Source organism: Pteropus vampyrus, unplaced genomic scaffold (assembly GCF_000151845.1).
Source record: "Pteropus vampyrus isolate Shadow unplaced genomic scaffold, Pvam_2.0 Scaffold30, whole genome shotgun sequence".
Lineage (NCBI taxonomy): Eukaryota > Metazoa > Chordata > Mammalia > Chiroptera > Pteropodidae > Pteropus > Pteropus vampyrus.
Genome location: NW_011888811.1, coordinates 12462124 through 12480069, shown reverse-complemented (window position 1 = coordinate 12480069; position 17946 = coordinate 12462124). Strand labels below are relative to the sequence as shown.

The following is a 17946-nucleotide window of genomic DNA, read 5'->3' as shown; positions in this document are numbered from 1 at the left end:
CAGACTGTGAACAAACCTTCCCAGACTGATATCGAGGGTAGCAAATAGGATTGGAAGCTGTAAGGAGAGACAACATGAGAAACTAATGAAGGATGATGTCAGAATCAGTTATTTGGGGAGTGAATGGTACGCGGTCCTGACCTCTGAGGCTGAGGAGATGAACTCACCAGTGGTCAGTGTCCTCTTCCGCCTGTGCATTCCTGGTCATTTAAGTGTCGCACTAAAGAACACCCCATGGCTCCCCATTGCCTTCCAGACATTCAGTGACTTTCAAATCCTGACCTTGACCTCTTCCAGGGATCATGTTCCCCACCCTCCCTCCCTAGTCCGCACCCCGGGCTCCAGGCTCCTGGAGCAGGTGGCGTCTTCTCCTGCCTCCAGGCCTTGTTGGTGCTCTTTCCTTGGTTTGCATCTCTTCCCTCCGCCTTCGCTTTCTGCCTGAAGTTTCCTCCTTCACGGCTCAGCTCTTTGGAAGCCTTGCTGGGTCCCCACAGGCAGACATGTTGGTTGCTTCCTTCTTTGCTCCCCAGCGTTGTGCTTACATCTCTATTAGAGCACGCGTCACGCCCTGCTTTGGATGACTGGGTTCATCTGTCTTTTTCTTCTACCACATTCACCTGCTTTCAGGTGGAGAGTGTGGCTGATTCTTTTCCATATCCTCCAGCACCTGACATCCTGTCGATTAGAGTTAAGTTCTCCACCAATATTTGAAGATATGCAAAGATGAAAAGTTGAACCTAAATGTACTTTAACCTAGCTGCCCAAACTTGAAATGTGTAACCTCCATGTTTATTTAACTGTTGGACAACTATAAATATATTTAATAGGCCAAGGGGAGTCACTGACCATATTTGAGTGGAGTAATAACATAGTAAGAGTTATATTTTAGGAAAATCCATCTGACTCTGTGATCTATAACGATGAGAGAATATGCATGGTTTTGACTCCTTTAAGCCCCTCTCCCCCAAAAGTAAGCAAAACAAGTCTTACCTATTATATATAGGTGGGTGTTGAGGTTTTGCTAATTAATCCTTATAAAGGGCTTTGAGATCTTCCTCTGAAAGGTGACAGAGGAGTGTGAAGCTTTTAGTGACAGCCTAATTATTATTATTACCAGGAATGAAACTCAGGGAACTTAAAAAGATTCCCCAGGTACCATTCAAAATGGTTAAGAGACAAAAAATGCAAACGGAGAAATTATATTTTAAGGTGGAATCATCATGTCACAAATTTCTAGCGACAGCAGGGACCTTAGAGGTGATCTTTCCTGAACTGTTCTCCCATCTTCTCAAGCTGACCTTTACACACCAGTGTTTTCTGCTATTCAAGCCTAAGGATTTATGAGTTTGGGCTTAATGGTAGAGTTTCCTGTATTCGAATCCCCAACATCTTCCTTCTTAGTAGTGGAACCTGACGTAAATTATTAGGTCTCAGTTTCTTTATCCAGGAAATGGGGGTTAGATTATCTACCACAGGCATCATTGCACGACGATGCATTATATTGCTTAGCATGGTACTGGGCACATGGTAAAAGAATAAACATTAGCTTTAAAAATCACTTGCTCTCATTAATATATGTGAATGTGCATAGGAAATTATAAAGCCTCTGACCTCTAAGTTGTGCCTAGTTTAGGGGCTCCATCAAACACGGTCAGATATTTCTTGCAAATCTCAGCCTTCGTATCTATCCTGTGAGGGTGTGTGATTATGCAATGTGAGGGAAGTGAAGAGTTTTGGATAAAATGGCCTAGTCAAGTGCCAAAGCAAAATTCGGATCTGTTTTCCCTCTTTCTAACTGAGCAAAAATGGGCTTTCCTTTTCCAGGTGATCGACCGTTGGATATAGTTCCGACTAAGGCAGTGAGTGGATTGGTTGGTAACGCCCACATTCAAGTTCGTAGGTTGGACCTTAGGGGCCTACTAGGCACCATCCTAGTAGGTCTATGTCTTCCTGATTTAATCCCTGGAGCTTCAGTTCTTTCATCTGTAAAATAAGCATCTTGGCCGCCTCACAGGGCTGGTGTGAAGGAAGAGCAGGGTACCACTGTGAAGTTACTTCAGAAACTGTGAAGTGCTCTATGACAGGTAGTGACTGCCACTTTGCAACCCACGCAACTTCCCTGAACACAGTTGTTCTCTCTGTAGCTTATCTCCATGGAAGCCCCTGTCCAGGAGGGTCTATGGAGTTCCAGTTTACACTAGAATGACCAGCACCCAGATGTAACAGAGAAAAGCCTGAATCCTCTCACTAGAATCTCTGCAAAGTGACTCATGTAATTGCTCTGTGTAAGTATTCTTCGCCTTTATTGTACACCCACACATTCTGATGCTATAGTCTCCTGTGGAATGCGGGGAAACGGGGAAGGGGGCCCATTTTCAATGCCTAGGGTTTAAGAGACCATCCATTCTGCTTGTAAAGGCAAACTGGGACTGCCAAATGTCCGAGTCAAGGCACCTGCCAATCATTCCAGACACTCCCATTTATCTTTCTGTTATTCTTCCCATTGTAAGGCGGCGGGGTGGGGGGAAGACTTTTTTTTCACCTTTAAAACTCCAACAAGGGATTTCTAGGGTCTTCCCCTGGAGAATTAGTTGTAGGAATAATTGGGCCAGTGGCGTGCAGGAGACATATCCAGCACAGCCAGTACACTCCTAGAAAAAGTGACCTAGATCAAGCGGCGGGTGGATGGAGGACCGTTGCCGGGACCCCCTGCCACCTACTGACTTACAGCTGAACCCACATTCCCAGGAGCATCTGCTTGCGGAGGGGGGGTGTTGGGGGAGGGGCAGAGAGCTGAGAAAGGCTGGGGGTGGGATGAAGGGGCCGAGCCGGGTTGTCACTTTCAGGACCAAGCTCCCTGTATCACACCCCCTCACCCACCCACCCGTGGGCCCCGCACCCAGGAAGGAGGATAAATAAGGTGAGGACGGAGAGTCAGGGAGTGACAGGGAGAGAGGAGGTCAGCAGTGGAACTCTGGGCTGGCTCGGTGGGTATGAGCACAGAGCCTGCCGCCTGTGCGAGTGTGAGGGGGAGAGCGAGAGCAAGGGAGGGAGAGAGAGGCAGGCTGCGCGAGGAGAGGCGAGGCGAGGCGAGGCGAGGCGAGCGGAGCCAGCGCTCCGGCTAGCATGAGGACGGCTTCTCTTTCCCGTGCACAGTTAATCTGGCTGTCAGTTGGTGTTAACGCTGCAGTTTAAGTGCTCGGATTCCAAGGGAAACAGACAAACCTCGCGGAAGGAAGCAAGCGAGCAAGCAAGCAAGGAAAGGCAGGAGGAAAAGAACCGGCAGAACAGAGAGAGGAATAAAGGGAAGGGGGAGAAACGCTAAATCTATGATTGGACCTGGGCTTCTTTTTCGCCAATGCAAAAAGGAATATGCAGCACATTTTCGCCTTCTTCTGCACCGGTTTTCTAGGCGCGGTAGTAGGTGCCAATTTCCCCAACAATATCCAGATCGGTGAGTGACAGGGGCAGCCTGGGGAGGGACTCTCTGGGTCTGGCCAGGTTTTATGGGGGTGGGTGGTCTGTGTCCCCCCCCACCCCCACTACGGGGCTGTGCTTGGCCATCAAATGCTGTGCGGGGATGGGAGAAAGACTTGGGCCATAGCACGAGGAGGGGGGCTTCTCTTGCTCGGATGAGGAGCAGAAGGGAAGTGCGTGCACACACACACACACACACACACACACACACACATACACACACACCACTCACATTCTAGGCATGAGCTTGTGAAATGGAGGAACCAGTGCTTTGGAGGAAAAAAAAAATCAGGCTGTAGCAAAGAAAGAGATGGTGGGTGTTCAAGTAGTTAACTCCATTGCTTGGTAAATGGTGCCCGATTCGTGTACTTACATAAACATGCGTGGTGTGTGTATTTAGGAGTGTGATTATGTATTAAATATGCACATATATACTTGAGAGAGGCAGCGATTTCTCAGCTCCGGGAGGTCTCATTAAAGAGACCCTCTAAAATAAGGAGTGAAGGGTGCTGGGTTTATTGCAGCCACTGAAACGATGCCAAGAGGCCCTGCTCCGAGGCAAGGGGGCTCTCGCTCCCGCTCTGGACCCCTCTCTGCTGTCTGCCACGCAGGGCTGGTGGTCCCTGCTCCTGGGATCCTGGAACTTCCTAGCCTGCCTTTTCTCCATTCCTTCATTCACCCTCTCCTCTTAGGTTTTGTGTGCACAGACATTGTCTACCTCTCTCACACACACAAACATACACATAGACACACGTTCCTCTCTCCTCCTCTTAGCTTCCCCCAGCACTGGGCTCCATCCTCCCAACTTGGAGCCAGGTGTCAACATGCTGCATGCCTTTTTGTTCCCCATTTCCCCTTCCTGGTCGTCACAGGACCCCCACCGTCCCTGTATTCATAGGGCAGCCAACAGACATTGCTCCTCCTAATGATAATGGGCGGAAGCAAAACCAACAGGAGCAATGACACCGATAACAAAGCGTGTCCACAGGGGCTCGGGGTTTCCGTGTGGCCGGCATCCCAGGGCTGTCTGTGACCCGGAATCGAGAAAGCTGCTTTGCTTGGAGTCATGTTGGTTAATCTGGGTTCTCTTTTCTCTCCCCCGATAGGGACCTAGTTCCACTAGGGAAAGGTCCCATTATGGGTCGTTTGTGTTCTTCGCGTGAGCGTGTGTTTGTGGGGAGATGTGGTGGTGCAGGTGGTATTTTGTTGGGCACACGTGTGCTGCAGTATTGGTCTCTTTCGGCCTCTCCGGTGGGCTGGCTCCAAGGACGGTTGGAATAGCCATGGAGTAAGTTGCTTTGTTTCCTGACACCTGTTAAGCTACATTCTGAAGTGTGACTGTGGGTGTGTGTTAGTGCCTTACACGCAAAACAAAACTTCCTGCGGAGACACGTCCCTTATAGCCCAGCCTGTAGCTGCCTACCTCCCCACCCCCACCCCCTCTTTCATTCATTGCAGGGGTGGAGGAAGGGGGCTGGGAAGTGTTTGGGGTGTGGCCATCTGGCGGGGAGGGGGGAGCATTGGACTCAAGAAGAGTGTTTTTACTCTTTAAAATGGAGGCATGTGAACATGTGTAAATCACTGCTCTTATGTGTAGCACTGTTGATGTTGGTACTTAAGTACTGCCGATACTTTGCTGACTGGAAATGTTTGGCTTCAGATATGTGGACTTGCTTTCTCCCAAGTGTATTTGTGTGTGTCGCCATGAGTATGAATGCATAGGGCTGTATATGATGTGTTTGCTCATGTATCTCTGCAGAGTTTTCATCATATGCTGCTCCAACTTGCTTGTTCAACTGATATGACCACTGTTTTGTTTTCAAATAAAGGGCTGAAACATTAAATTGTAGAAGAGATGTTGAAAATATCACTGCAAGCAGATAGTATTTGATTCTCCTCGTACGATCTCTAAGAAAAGCTTTATAAACCATTTATCGGTTTTTAAAAACAAGCACGTACCCACTGTACAAGAAGTTAGAAGTGCATGATATTGGGACTATGATCCCTGGTGGATCTGAGATAAACTTCTATGTAAACAGTCATTATAATTCAGCCTCTGGAAATAGCTGATTTAACTCACAGAAATGTATTTTAATTCATTTACATGTCCACAGTAAATGCAAAAGTAAGCCATGTACTTTTGAAGCAGAAGCCCCAATGGGCACTTTTGTTGTGCTTTTTACTAAAATAGAATGTTCATATCCTTTTGACATTCTTAAGTCTCCACATCTCTGAAGCCCAAGATTCTACCATGCAAATACACACCATGGCAATCCCTTATGTAACAAGTCATCTCTAGGTAGCTGGGATCATGAGTGTGAAAGAAGCAGCAAAACACTGTTTGCAGAAAATCAAGAGTTTTCAGAGGAAATGAATAATAAACCTTAGGGGTGACAGGATAGTTAAATTGCACGCAGGTCTTGGCAGGCCAAAGACCAAAAGTGTCAAAGCAAACGATTATAGTGTTGGAGAAGCCCACAGGGTCCCATAATTAGATTTCACTATGCAACATTTATTAGCACTGCTTCCTGTAAGGCTCTGTGGTGAGAAATGGGTTCGATACAGGGAAAATTAGACACAGTGAGGGTTTACGTGTGTGCAAGAGCATAGGCCACCTAGGTGGTTTGCACAAGGGAGAAAGAAGAGAAATTCCGTAGCTCTTCTGTTTTCTCTGACCTGAGCTGAGTTGAGGGGTGAACAATCAAATATTTGGGTAGAGTGATGGGTCACATAAAAGCTCCTCTGTAGAAGTTTAAGCCTCAGTGTCTAGTTGCATCTATTGGAACTCTCATTCTCACTGCTAAGGGCTGTAACTAGTAAGTTTGGCATGGGAATAGGCGGGAGAAAAGGGCCCTCTGTGGTGGGCTGATGAGGAATAACCCTGTCTCTAGCCCAGATACCATGTTGCATTTTCTTTCCTCGTAGGGGGATTATTTCCAAACCAGCAGTCACAGGAACATGCCGCATTTAGATTTGCTTTGTCGCAACTCACAGAGCCCCCGAAGCTCCTCCCCCAAATTGATATTGTGAACATCAGCGACAGCTTTGAGATGACCTATAGATGTAAGTAATTACTTCTATTTTTGAGATTTCTTTCTGCAATCGACCAATGAGAGGAAGGCCTGTGGGTAGGTGTTGGTGTTGCAAAAACGACTTGAGTTGTCATTTGTCTTTGTAAGAGAAAGCCCTCCAAGAAAAATGCCCAGGGCCTTTTGAGTGATTCCATCAGTTGGTATTTTAAATCCTGCAATGCTTCATGGAATTGGTTTGCTTTTTCACTGTCAGCTAACTTTAAATGTCAGCACAATGACTACTTGGGTTGACTGCGTTTCCTCTACCTCGCAGAGGTTTTCTGGTTCAGTTGCAAGTTTTACACATAGGAAACTTCTGAGAGACATAGAATTAAAGGTTCTGACTTGAAGAATGTGATCGAAAATGCATAAGCCTTTTCCTGTCCACAAGTTAAAAAAGGAGAAAATGTCTCTATGGCATATTAAGAAAGGATATGTGAGAAGTCGTATATCCACTTTCTCATTTGGGGAAATGACCGATAATTATTTAAAAATCGGTGCCATGATTATTTCCCAAATGCTTTGAAACAATGGATTGCTTAAGACACATTTGTAGCATAAAACAGAACAGAGGTGACCTCAAGAAGAGGGGAGGGAAAATTTTCTGACATCTGAACTTGAATGCATTATAAAGTGTGGGCAACAAACACCATCCTCAGTTTTTCTGACGAGGACTGAAAAGAAAACTGTACGGTTGTGTGATTGCCATTTTATGACAGATGAAAACATAAAAATTAATCAGTGGAGACATTTCCCCTCCTGGGATTAAGCTCAAGGAGGAAATTATAGCCTGGAAGTGTGAGCTGAATGGGCAAGAACAGTTTGAGACCCGAAACTGAATTAAATTGGCACCATAGGTTTTGCGTGTGACTGTAGACTTGGTGACTTCTGCTGAGCTGTGGATGTTAGATGTCACAGACCATATTTCCTTGATCTCTTGCCCACATTTCCTCATGGCAGACTCACAATGATTTGAACTGAACGTGCTTTGGAGGCTCAAAATGAGAATGCAGAATTCTCCCTATCCCTAAAACCACTTATAATGTAATATATATAGGAATTCCAGTAGTTACAATTATACCAGATTCCATTTATTGAGCACTTACTGTGTGTCAGGAACTATCAGCTTTTTATAGACAGTTATAGTAACAGTCATTACCATTTATCAAGCATCTATTATGGCCTCTGCAATGTACTAATTGCTTTTCATGTGTTAGCTCATTTAATCCTCACAGGAGCCCTGCAGAGCACTGTTATCTTTTAGAGATGAAGAAACTGTATATCTTGCCCAAGTTCATCCAGGAAGTAAATGGTGTTCTTCTGATCCTAAGATCCATGTTCCCAGGCACTGTGATCAATACACCAATCCCATGGTAACCTAATCAATTGCTCCCAAGAAGCAAAAGGGAGTTTTCTGGGTTTTGTAAGGCAGTGGCCTGATAAAGCACTTAAGAAAAAAATAGTGCTCTAAATCGTAGCTGTAATTTTGCACAGGAGTGACCCATTGAACAATCAAAATAGCAATTCTGCATTTTGGTAATACTGAGGTTGAAAATATTGTCAACTGTGTTACTCACTACCCTTAAAAAAAAAATGAAGTTTAATTTTTGAGTTATTTTTCTGTGAAACCATCTCCCTGGAAAGCTATAATAATACTGTATAAGTATTTGTTTATCATATAACCTCTCATTCCTTTCTATATGGCTTAGAGTAGGGTATTTGGGTGGATCTGGGTATGGGCATCAATGTATCTAAAAGCCACCTGAGATTACACTTAATCTTTTACATACATATGTATATACTAATTTATTTCCTGGAGAAAGGCTCCATAGCTTGTCATACTCCATAACTTTTGTCATACTCTCAGAAGGGTCCATTACTCAAGAAAGAATACTTGCTTAGGGAGTCAAGAATAGATGGCTGGCATGTGTTCACTCGTACTGCCGAGAACTGTCCACAGCAGAATTTAGTGGAAAGAGATGTTAACTGTTATCCCACTGTCAAAATGTTGACTAACAGGACAAGATAATATAACAAAAATAAGAAGAAATGTTCTGAGGCAAAAGGTGATGCTTCTGTATTGTTATTGTAACAGCCTAAGATTTGATCTCTAATAGGGTTGTTGGCCATTTATTGGGGAGATTGAAATATGATATAGGTGATACTATCCATTGTGGTTGGTGAACCTGCAATGAATGAATCTGGGTTCTTGAACTTGATTCCTGCCATATACCAGTGTACAGGTTTCTGTGAATTTGGTTATTCTTTAAATGTTTCTTCAGTGCAATCAACTGAGATGAACGTTAGAAAAACAGAGATGATAAAAGGCCCTTGCTATCAAGTAGCTTGCAACCCAGTGGGAGACGCTGCTGAGGGGATTGTCTGAGAAGCAATAATGTTATCTTGTGCTTAGACCTGTAGTTCCTCTTCATTACCTCCAAGATCAGAGAGGGTACTGGGCAATTTGGATGGTAATGGTAGCATTATAATGCCTGACCTGCCTGGAATATTCTCTGTTAATTTCTGTATGAGGCTAGGAGCCCTCTGGGGCTGTGTTCATGTGGTCCATTGGTCTGGGAAAACATACGTCTGTCCCAATTTGAATTGAGTTAAAAATGTCAAAAGGAGCAGAAGAGTTTTAGGTAAGATGTGTTAAATAATCATTTTTTGGAAAAACAGGAAAAACATCTTATTCAGATTTAATTTCAGGTGCTTTTTTGAAATCTGGTCTAGAGTTACCTTAAATTAACTGGCCCAGTCCTACCTCTGTAAGTAACCAAATATTTGGGGGATTTTTCATAATTTTTGCAGTCATTTGATATTTCCTTATATATTTTGCTATTCATTATCCCTCCACCAGAGGGTGGAGAAGGGAAGGGAGAAGCAGTGTAACAGGAACTATTTCTATTAGATGTGTTAGCTATAGGGGTTTAAAAAGGAGTGGTAGTTATAGGGTAGGGGATGCAAAAGATATAGAAGAGGATAATTGCTAATACCACTGGCCAAAATGAGAGTTTGGTGTCTTCTTTGCATTCAACCTTTCTTACTTTTCTTGTCTGCCAACATTAAGGGATAAAGTCATTGAGTCAGCAATCAAATGCGTTGAGATCTCCCCCGAGCTCTCTTGCAAGCCTACAGAGGCAGGGGTCGAGGAGAGTGCTCACAGAGATGGTAGTTACTTACCAGCTCTTCAGCTTATCTTGGTGCCTTTATGTTTAAGTATAAATAAAGGGACAAGTGAATGACTAATTGGACTTTCTATTAGCAGGCTGAAGAGCACTGGTACAACTTAATTCTTATCTTTTCATTCATTCGTCAATCTATTCATTCAGCCAAATACATGTTAAATGCCTACTTTATGCCAAGAACTGTGCCAGGCTCTAGGAATATAATAGCCAATGAAGAAAATATAGCCTTTTTCCTTGTGGGGGTTACAGTTTAGCCCAGAGGTCCTAAAACTTCAGTGCACATAAAATTCACCCAGGGAGCTTATTTAAAGCAAGACTCAGAGACAGACTCTAGACTTCCTGAATCAGACTATTCAAGAGAGATTCTGTAGTCATTAGTATTCGGATCAAACTTTGAGAAACTCTTCAATCTAAAACCTGTTCCATTCCCTTGGCAAGCATTTCTGAGCCCTTAACCAAGCCCAAGCATGGCATTAAGCACTAGAAATGTAGACCAAAGAAAGACATATTCCCTGACCTGGAAGACTTTATCCCTAGTAAGGCTGACCGTCCGGTAAAGAGAAAATCAAACTGCATTGGTGCATGTGCTACAGCAGCTGTTTGTAGGAGCGTTAGAGATGACTTGGGGAGCAAGGTTGGCCTTTCAGAAAGTGGTGGTTGAACTGAGTTGCAATGATAAAGGGAAGATTTCCAAGAGGAAACACCGAGGGGGCTGGAAAGGGATGAGGGAAGTGTGTTCCAGGCAGAGGGAATGGCATGTGCAAAGGTAAAGAGGACATTTTACCTGTTCTCTCCCTGCTCTAACCCTCTATGGCACTTCATGGATGGGCCATTCACTTAAGGTTTATCAATTACTGCAAAAGGGGTCACCAGATGGCCAGTTTTAATACAGTGTTTAAGATACTGCCTGCTCCATCCCCAAGACACTTTTAATACAGTGTTTAAGAATTATGAAATTTCACATCAAAATTTCAGTATTTTAGCTCTCTTTGAAATTTCAAAAGATCTGGCAATACTAGACCCCAGGTCTATGTAATCGTGATTGGCTAGGATAGAGCAGGGAGTATCTATCTCATCTAGATGGTTTCTTTCCCAACCAGCCCCCTTCTCTCATTTTCTTTACCTGCCTGGCTCCTGAAAGCATTTAATTGTTAAGCCCCAGTTGATTTATCCTACAGTGTTGCCTGTGTTGTGTGTTTATAAGTCAACTCTACCAACAGAATGTGAACTGCTGTCCAGAAAGAACATGTATATCTATTGTTTGGTGTTGCTGAGAACACCTGTCACAGGTCTATTCCCCTAACACAATTAACAGATGTCTCCAGGCATCAGGGAATCACACAGCATAAGGATGCCGAGAGCCTTAATAGCAATCAGGAGGAGGGTAGTGCGCCTAATTATAGTGGATCTCTCTCTGTTGTATACCCACTTAAGAAGCCAAGGGGCATTCTAACAAGACTTTAGGCATCAGCAACAGACAAATGTCCTCTTAGCTCTTGCCTGAGCATCCTCATCATTTTTAGAATTGTAAACAAATAGTCTATAGACTTGTTTTTCTTGACCTGCACAGCGCTTTTCCAATTTTGGCATAAAATCTAGATTTCAGGCTTCTCTGAAAAAGTGTAGGGCACCAGGCAACCTTGGACCTATTTGTCTAGAGCTGAAAAGTGCTGCCCTCTTTAAGTACAAGGCATAAACTCTCAAATTACCAAAATCCCTGCCACTCTCTATTGTACATGTGACCAATGTAACAAAATTATGTTGCCAACCTGCTTATACTTGATTTATATCTTTCAGCATCTGTCATTTCATTATTTCATTCTAATATCATCTACTCTTCAATCTGTTCCAAATAGTTGAGAACACAAAAGATGTGTAACTCCTGTTCTCAAAAAATTAGTCTGTATATAGGAATAAAAAGCATGAAGGGCTGGTGGTGGGGTAAACAAAGATTATTTTGAAGACCTACTATGTGCCAGATTCTTCCCATAGGTTGTCTTATTTAAGTCTTACGGCAATCTTAAAAGTTTATTATCCCCCATTTTATAGATGATGCTGCTGCAATTGAGAGAGATAAGTGTCTTCTCAATATTCTGCAGCGAATAAGAGTCTGAGCTAGTATTTGGAGCCAGCCTTGGGGTTTCCTAAACTCCTAGCTTTCCTAAGCTTTCACCCTTTCAAGACATATACTTTATGGACACACACACGAAAGTGAAAGACAGGAAAAGAGCCCTACAAAAGAAGTGTCCCAGTAAAGTTTATGATTCAGGATTAAGAGCTAAGACTTCTGAGACAGAAGCTATAGGGCTGTAGGCAAAGAAGACTTCTTGAGAGAGATGGAATTGGAGCAGACATTGAAGGGTGGAGCAGATTCTAGTAATTAAGCGAGAGGAAGGTATTTTAAGAGGATAAAGTTATAATATTTCTCTTTCCCTACTTTCAACCACTATAGCACATGTTTGTTTGGCGAAGGGAGAGAGTTCAGTTTGTCCTCTGCATCCACTGCGTTCTCAGATGTCTGCATTTTTCTGGTTGATGTTACAATCTGATTGTGGCTCCTTCATTTTTACCTATGCTCTTACCTTGAGACATGTGAGCTTCGACTTGTGTCTCTGGTTGGCTCTTGGTTCTTATTATAATATTGATGATCATAAGCTTTTTTGTGTGCAGAAAAGTATGTGTTAACATTGCTTCCTCTGACTAGTTGGAAGACTTTTGTTGACTTGGGAGAGATTACTGTCCTCTCAGATGCTCAAGTAAAGTATAGGAATTTGGGAAATTGTTAAGATTCATAGATTTGTTCATTCAGAGAATTTTTATTATGACCCTTTATGGAGCATATGTATCATTACTGCCCATTCCATCCCCTTGCAGACAGCATTCATTGATTACAGAATGCTTTCCCACTGAATCTCGACATGGTCTTAAATTTCCTCTCACCATAGCATTCCAGGCAGTTACTACAAATCGGTCAGAGGTGAAGTTCATGCAAGAGATAAAATCCATTTGCCTTTATAAGACATTACACTAGGAATTGAGGATAATAAAATGTATTAGGCATTGATTGTCCCTTAAGGGGCTCAGGTTCTTATAGAAGAAATAGACACCAAAAAACCCTCAGATAACAAAGTCTCTCTCTCTCTCTCTCTCTCTCTCTCTCACACACACACACACACACACACACACACGCACACGCACACACACGCACACACACACACACACACACACACACACACAAACACAAACACACACACACGAGGGAAAGGAAACCAGACCAGGTTTTATAAAGCAAAGACATTTGAACTGAATTTAGAAAGGCAGGTAGGATGTAGACTGGGAGACATATACACACACACACCCCAAGTTTGATGCAGTACAAAGTATATTGATTTGGATATGAAAAAAATAGGCTGAAATGCTGATCTATTTTCTTAAAATCATTCATGTGTGACATTGGAGAAAGACCCCCATGCACACACACAACCCAATGCTTATTTATAAATGAAGCTCCTATAATCTCTAAGAGTCTTTCTAGGGCTGTATTTCTGTAGTGAGACTCTATGGAAAACTCGAGGGATGAACAATTCAGAGAAGAAGCTCTTGTACCAGCATTTGATTAGAGAAAGGATCACTAAACAAATTGAGAATCTAAGGAACGCTCCGAACCTTCCCCCACCACCAAAATGCTCATCTTATAAATGTGGGGGCATTAAGTCTACCGTGGGCCTTGGGTGCATTCATTCAATATTCAGCAAATATTTATGGAGTGCTTACTATTGTGAACAATAACAGAAAGCAGCCCTGTTGTCCGGGAGCTTACCCGCTAGTGCTATTAGTCGAATGATCATGCAAATGAGTGTGTCATTATAGGTCGTGATAAAGATGTGAAAGAAGTGCCATGATTCAATGAAGGCGTATTACAAAGGAACAGGCTCTGGGCAGAGGAATGAGTAGGCGTTTGAGCTGAGACCTGAAGGCTTTTGGTGATGTGGTGCTGGGAACAGGAGAAGTAGTCTAGAAGCTTCCTGGGCAGAGGCCTGGTGGTGGTGAAAATGGGTTGGTGGACTCTGTTATGGAGTTTGACCTTTAGCCCAAGATCTGTGGGAAACCCACTGAAGGGTTTTAAGCTGAAAAGTGCCATGTTCATGTTTCCATTTTCTCACCAGGAATCAGATGTGCCAGAGCACTTTGCCATATTCACATTCCCTGGAGACTTTCTGCTAATGGAGCAATGACCTTTGTCCCTTTACTCCTGTCTCCAGTTTAGGATGGAGTCCGGAAGATGGGCAGAGGGATGGGGGCAGATGTTGGGGGGTGTGAAAGCTGATGACTGGGTATAGGGGTGAGCTGTTGTGTGTGGCTCCGTGGCGTGCCCACGGATGTGCTCATGAAGATTGAAAGCTAATGCAGCACAGGGCCTGGAAATCTGGGGAGCATGTGTCCATGTGGAGGCAGGGAATCATCCAGAGTCCCTGGTAATTTCATCAACAAGGAAGGCCACACTACACTGAATCTTATTCTCCAGACAAACCAGACAACTCATTGGTCCTCAAATTCATGCTGCTGCTTCCTCCACTTGTACCAAAAACTGCTCCTCCCACAGTCACCTGTCGAGATTCTGTCCCTCTGGGCAGTTTCAGCTCTTATATCATCTTTCCAGTAAGCCTTTCTTGGTTTCCCATATTCATACTCCCTTTGCCCCTCAGCTCTTGGTAGCCATGGTTACACTTAGCCCTGGACCCTTTTTAGTCACCTGGACCCTTGTCTTATCTGCCCAAATGGATGAAGCAACTTGGTGGCAAGTGGCCTCATTTTCTTTAGCTTCTCATTAAAATCTTCACCACTTAATAGTGTACAGTGGTGCTAGTTGAATGAATGAATGGATAGATGAGTGAGTGAATGAGTGAATGAATGAATAGCTGTATATCATGTAACAGCGATGACAATAAGCCTGAAATCTTGCTGTTTATGGAGCAGTGCTTCGGTATCGTGAGTTTTGAGAATTCCAGCAGGCTGCATTGTCAGTTCCTGTGGAAGGCTAGTAAACTCCCTAGTATACTTTTCACTGCATTGAACTGTGTGGCTGGAAAATAATGGGAGTGAAAACTAGTCGTAAGTCAAATCAAAAGCTCATTCCAGCTCCTTCTGGGCTATTGTCGGTAATGGTCCTAAATGAGATAAAAAGCTCCATTTTCTAAATAAAGAATTTTTGGTCCAAGGCTTGGTTCTGCCATTGCTGCCTTGCATGGCTTGTGCAAGTCAGATCTCCTTTTTCGAAACTTGGTTTCTTTCAAATGAAAGTAATTTTATATCAATGATGTGTGGTTATTATGAGAAGAAGGAAATGGTAGTTAATTTCAAAACGACTTTCCACCCAATACAGTGCCGTGAGGTACGTCCTGTTATTCTCTTTTCACAGACGAGGAAACTGAGCTCTCAGAGGGAGTGGGAGGAGGTGGTGGTGTGTGTTTCTGGTTGCATCCCTAGACATCATCCAGCTGGGAGGGCTTTCTTCATTCCGTTCACTGCCATGTCTGCCCGCCGCGCTGTGGGTCCAGTAGCTTCCCTCCCATGGCAGCAGCCCTCCTCCCCCTGGTGTCAGCACTCACTGCTTCTGTCGCACAGCCGTCTGCACTGTCAAGTGGCCTGTGGTACTCTGTGCTAGCTGCAGTCAAGGCGTGCGGAGTGCTGAGGCTACTGGAAATCCCTTTCCACCCTTGACTGCTTGTGTGACCGGTGTGTCACAGCTCGCAGTCCAGAGAGCAGTAGGGAAGCCTGAGGTCATGGGAGGTCCAGCTCTCAGAGGATGCAGGTAAAATTGGGGTTAATGAGGCAGTTGTAGGCTAGTGAAATTGACACCCGATGGTTATGCCTGTCTCTGGTGTTCATTATGGAGAATCACTAGGGTGGAAATGAACTTTTTGAGAATAATATTCATTATGTGTACAAAAGTGATATGTGTATTATAGAAAACTGTGGGGACATGGACACTAAACGAAATGAAGTTTGTGCAATTATAGTACTAAGTGTAAACTTCCCATTTTTTTCTGACCATATCAATTTAGAAATTAAGAAAAGATTTATATTATTGTCTTAAAAATAATATTTACTTATTATAATAAACATGTTACTTTGATTATTATACATTTATTTTTGATGTCTTCGTAAAAGCCTATTGTATATATGTACCCTAATTTATTTAATCTGTCTCCTTTGATTGAATATATAATTTATTTCCAAAATTTATCTTAAAAGTAATTCCATGATGATCATCCCAACAAAAGTTTAATCATTTGTATACTATTCTGATTTAAAAGTATTATAGCCCAGTAGGACAATGTCCAATGAAATTGAATAGAATACTTAGTGTGTACAAAAATTGAAATAATTTATTCAATGCCAGCTTTGACATTGACTTGCTGTATGACCTTGAGAAATCTTTGTGTCCAGTTTAATTTCCAGATGTATGATATGGGGTTATAATATCAGAATCTTAGGGATATTAAAATAGGCAAACACAATTATTTAAATGAAAAAGTTTGAAAAATCACAAGTGCTGGGCAAGTACAGGATAATATAATTAACTAGGCTTCTTATCTATTAACATGAATGCACCATAAGTACAATGTGACTAATTAATCCTTAGTGTTTTTCCTATGAGGGTGGTCATTATCTATGAATGAATCTATTTTGTGAGTGGGAAAAATTGAAATCTTAAGAACGCTAAGTTTACCCTGAGTCCAGATATGCAGCAACACTAAATCTGAAAGCATTTCTTTTTAATTGTGACTCAGTCTACAAGATTGGACTAAATATGTGGGCCAGACAGGGCCTTTGGCTTAAGAAATAATTGCTTATAGGGACAAAGGGGCAACCCCATTTGGGCAGTGAGCTGTCAGGATTCTTTTGGTGGCAAGTGATAGAAACCCAATTAACTGGATAATTTCAACTCCAGGTACAGCTAGATTCAGGGGCTTGAATGATATCAAAACTGAGATATACATGTGAGATTTTCAGGCTTAGCTTTTCTCTAAATTGGCTTTACTCTCAGGCATATATATGTCACATGTAAGATCCCAGCACAGCCAGCCTTCACTTGCCCATCTCAAAGTCCAATGGAAAGGAATTTTCTCTTTTCCCCTCAGTTCCACAAAAGTCCTGGGCCTGATGTCACTGAATAAAAATCAGGACACATGCTTATTTCTAAACATAAAACGGTGGCCAAAATATTGTCATTTTTTGGTTGGTCTAGGCCTAGTCACGTGATCATTCTTAGAGGCTGGGGTAGTGAGAAGGACCAAATGGACTATTGGTTTCCACGAGCCCATCTAAACTACATAGACATGGGGTAAGAACAGTTCCCCCAAAGGAAATCGGGATGCTATTATCAAAAGAATGGATATTAAATGCTCAGTAGGCAAAAAAAAATTACAAATATCCTCCCAGGGCACATGTCTTCCAAAGGGAAAATTCAGAGAGGCTGGAGTTAGATCGAGGGTCAACATGCTAATGCAGAGAAGAGCAACCGATAAGAGAAGAGCCCACAAGGGATTCTAGTGCTAAGGGAAGATCAGAGGTCAGTGTGGTCAAAGCGTTTAAACTTCAGGCAGACTGATGTTAGTCAAAGTATGAGAAGGCTGATAGTCCCTGGCCAGCCAGGAGCCAACCTGTGTTTCTGGAACAGTTTTAGCACCTGTGCAGTGTGGCTTGAAGGTTGTCCCTTCAAACCACTCTTGACAGAATGTTGGGGCTATCAGCACTAAGATATCTGGTTATTCTGAGGCACCTAAACACTCTCCCAGTGACCAGATATTTTCTTCTATGCTCAGACACTCAAGCTATTGTGCACAAATTCTTAAACAGTCCCAGTTGGAAACCTTGGCTGCAAATCTACAAATCCCACACCACCAGATGGTAAGTTCTTCTAATTGGTTCCATCCCTTCTAGTTTTTGGCAGGAACAAAGCCTTTGCTATGCCTCAAGAGGGGGGACAGAGAGAGCCAGGATCAGACAAAGGAGATTTTAACCTCTGTTAAATAGGCAGAGACCTTAAGTTAGTTTCTGTCCAAGGAGAACAGGGCAGGATGGTTCTTTCACGCTAGGTCATGGATTCAAGGTGGACTGAAATTCGAAAACTAATACTGATGAGATGCAGGATTGTAATGACTAGAAAAGCGTTTAGCTAGAAAGGTCAACTGATCTGAGAGAGG

General features: G+C 43.1%; 1 protein-coding gene across 5 annotated transcripts in view; it reads left to right on the top strand.

Annotated features, from left to right (window-relative positions):
* The first annotated feature begins 2964 nt into the window (after positions 1–2964).
* GRIA1 (glutamate ionotropic receptor AMPA type subunit 1) overlaps positions 2965–17946 on the top strand; it is a 302597-nt gene continuing 287615 nt past the window's right edge. For 2 of the 5 annotated variants that reach the window (XM_011356768.1, XM_011356767.1), the window contains exons 1-2: positions 3002–3454; positions 6403–6540. In XM_011356768.1, coding sequence (XP_011355070.1) covers positions 3373–3454; positions 6403–6540 — 220 coding nt within the window. In that variant the 5' untranslated portion in view covers positions 3002–3372. Of the gene's footprint in view, positions 3455–4699; positions 4826–6402; positions 6541–17946 lie in introns of those variants that run through there. The other 3 variants (XM_011356770.1, XM_011356769.1, XM_011356766.1) reach the window with 2 other exon arrangements.